This window comes from Sinocyclocheilus anshuiensis, unplaced genomic scaffold (genome assembly GCF_001515605.1).
Source record: "Sinocyclocheilus anshuiensis isolate Anshui unplaced genomic scaffold, SAMN03320099.WGS_v1.1 scaffold238, whole genome shotgun sequence".
NCBI classification, from domain to species: Eukaryota; Metazoa; Chordata; class Actinopteri; order Cypriniformes; family Cyprinidae; genus Sinocyclocheilus; species Sinocyclocheilus anshuiensis.
Genome location: NW_015547674.1, coordinates 2184701 through 2187862, shown reverse-complemented (window position 1 = coordinate 2187862; position 3162 = coordinate 2184701). Strand labels below are relative to the sequence as shown.

General features: G+C 34.5%; 1 protein-coding gene across 1 annotated transcript in view; it reads right to left on the bottom strand.

Moving 5' to 3' along the window:
- LOC107702975 (vacuolar protein sorting-associated protein 33A-like) overlaps positions 1 to 3162 on the bottom strand; it is a 12436-nt gene that overhangs the window by 8841 nt on the left and 433 nt on the right. The window contains exons 3-7 of the mRNA XM_016505454.1: positions 2874 to 3001; positions 2431 to 2614; positions 938 to 1054; positions 669 to 843; positions 365 to 558 (exon numbers count right to left, since the gene is read on the bottom strand). Coding sequence (XP_016360940.1) covers positions 365 to 558; positions 669 to 843; positions 938 to 1054; positions 2431 to 2614; positions 2874 to 3001 — 798 coding nt within the window. The remainder of the gene's footprint in view (positions 1 to 364; positions 559 to 668; positions 844 to 937; positions 1055 to 2430; positions 2615 to 2873; positions 3002 to 3162) is intronic.

The window sequence follows — 3162 nt, the reverse complement described above, 5'->3', positions numbered from 1 at the left end:
CTCAATTTCAAAACATTGACCCTTATGACTGGTTTTGTGGTCCAGAGTCACAAATTGCATTTTAAAATATATTCACATAGAAAACAGTTCTTTTGAACTGTAATATTTCACAATGTTACCATTTAAATATTATCCGATCCTAACAAACCATACATCAATGGAAAGCTTATTTATTCAGCTTTCAGATGTATAAATCTCAATTTCAAAAAATTGACCCTTATGACTGGTTTTGTGGTCCAGAGTCACAAATTGCATTTTAAAATATATTCACATAGAAAACAGTTCTTTTGAATTGTAATATTTCACAATGTTACCATTTTTACTGTATTCTTGCTGTTGTCAGACACACAAAAGCAGCACAGACCTCAAACGCAGCTGATATAATCTTGGCTTTCTTGCTGAGAGCCGCTCCAACAGCATTGAAGTTCTTGTCCCGTATTTCAGCATAAAGCTCCTCGGCTGAGTTGAGCTGCAGTTTTTTCGGCTCAGTGGGGAGCTCCTTCCCACCTTCTCCCTGTTTCTTCTGTGCAAACTTCTCAGGAGGTAGCTTCACGTAACCTGTCGAAGCAACCAATGCATGACGAGACAGACTACTGGGGAAAACGAGAGCTTTAAAATTCAATATTTCTGAAGTATTTCATGTCTGCACGAATTTGAAACTCATTTACCATTAGTGATGCCAAAGATCTCATCGATAAGACCCTCATAGGTAAGTTGAGTGGCTAATGGCGTAAGCAAATCCACGTTGCGATCCAACAGGAGGAGGGTATCGAACACGGGCAGGATTTGAGTTTGACTCCCTGCAAACTCTCTCTTCATCCGCAACATCATGTTGGCCACATGCTGAGAAAGACACAGCCACCATGCACACAATTAAAATTAAAAATCAATGAGAGAAATAAATGAAAAGAGTTGACACAAACACTTTTCTACTCACTCTTGCACACTCGCCTTTGCCAAAGATTTGCGGTATTGTTCCATAAAGTGCTTGCAAATTCATGAGGCCCTTGGCAGCGTGATACAGGCTCGTCTGATCATTCTCTAAATAGCATTCCTTCATGAAAGAAAACAAGGTTATGTGAACATCCCAAAGCATCTGCTCATGCATAATATGTCAGCTTTTTATTGCATATAAAACAGGGTCATAACCAGTTGTTTCTAATGATTAATCAAAAGCTGCTTTCCCAGAGCCAAAAACAGGACAACGTTTTACAAATGTTCGATGTTATTGAATGAGACACTTTTGCAGCTTAACTTGGTCTTTTTTTTGGGGTATATATTTATTTACACAGTACAACCAACATTCATTTAAAGGGGTCCTATTATGCTTTATCACTTTTTGAGCATAAAAAAAAAAGATCTGCAAGGTTACAAACCTCAAAGTCCACTCTAAAAGGAGATGTTCTTTTTAACAGAAAACACTTCAAAAACTACAACAAACGGCTGGCTATATTACTTAATGTAACGATAGTTCTAATGGTAATAATAATTAAAACATTATTTTTTAAGGAATAATTACTTTATCCTATAGCATTTCTGAAAATAAATCAATAATAGTAAATAGTAATACATTTTTAAAAAATAAAATCAGTTAATGTAGAGATGCGATTATTAAAATCTAATGAAACCATTCAAATGGAATCCAGAAAATGACTGGAAAACACAGAATTTGGTAAAAAAAATAAAACACAATTTGAGAAAAAAATAAATAAAATGTATTTCATAGGGCCTTAAAAATGTACTTTTTGTTCTAACTTTTAATAAATTGCTGTTAAATTGTGTAAGTTTCATTATTTCAATTAATTAGACATGCTTTTTGAGTCATATTTTTTAATTTAACCACTAAAACATTAAAACAAAAATTTAAACTGGGGAAAAAAAAAAACTGAATTTAGGAAAAAAATTAAACAGATTTCATAGGGCCCTAAAAATGTTCAAATATCAGGCTTTTGAGGAAGGTTTAGTTGTTCATCTCTCAATCATCGTTGTATTGCACTGCTTTATATGTTCTGAACCTACAGAGCTTTGATCATAAAACTAAGCATTTAAAATATCATCCCAAAAAAAAAACACTATTGGGAGATGACACCTGATCTCATTGATTTACATTACAAGCAATCAGAATTTCATCTTACTTTTTGGCCATATAAATATCAGCAACTGCACCAAATTTCATCTTTTTGCTCAGTTTGCATAAAATTTGTGAAATTATGTCATACTACATGAGCCATAAAAACGTAATGTATCAAATATGAAACTCAACAGAAAACACACTACTACTACTACTAATAATAATGCATTAATAAAGCACCAGAGGGTCTTTTGTATCCGTGGCTATTTCTAGTCAAGGTCTGACTAACGCTGAATCAGAAATCCTACAGAAAATGAATGCAAACCCATACTATTCTTGCCATTCAAACATGGTCTTACTCTAAAGGAACTCTCAGACTCCATGGAAAGAAGATCTCCATCGTAAGGGATAAGGTCCAGAATGTATTCATCGATGTTAGTGAAAGAGTTCAGAACCCCTTTCTCCTTCAGCCGCTGTTCACACAGCAGACTCCGGCGAGGCACAAACAGAATGTGGACATCTCGGGGTTGTAGTTTATCCTCGCTGCAATGCAAATATTACAACGTAATATCATCAGCAGCACAGCACTGCCACTGACTACTGCCAGCAATCACCGCACATGCTACCTTTTTATTTTCTCCAATCAAAATCTCTGTTATGAATGTTATTTTGGGAGCAACCGTTGTCTGAGAATTGAAAACCAGCACATTTTATGAACAGTTCATAATATATTTATATATTTGTTTATGTTATATTATTGTCTACTTTAGTGCTGGCCAAAAGAATGCTTTTTTTGGCTTACCTTGCAACATTTTCTGCAATGATGTCCATCAATTCCAACCTTGGTCGCACAAAAAAGACAATATTCTTGACGGCAGCAGACGGTATACGACCAGCTTTGAGAGTGAACATTTTCTCGACTTCATGTTCCTTTTGAAAAACGAAATTGAGACAGTTAGCATACTTTCTTGAAGAGGGATAAAATATTCTTTGAAATTGGAAATTATATTTTCTGGTTTCGCACTCACCAGAAAATATATGTATATATATATATATATATATATATATATATGTGTGGGTTTTTTTATATG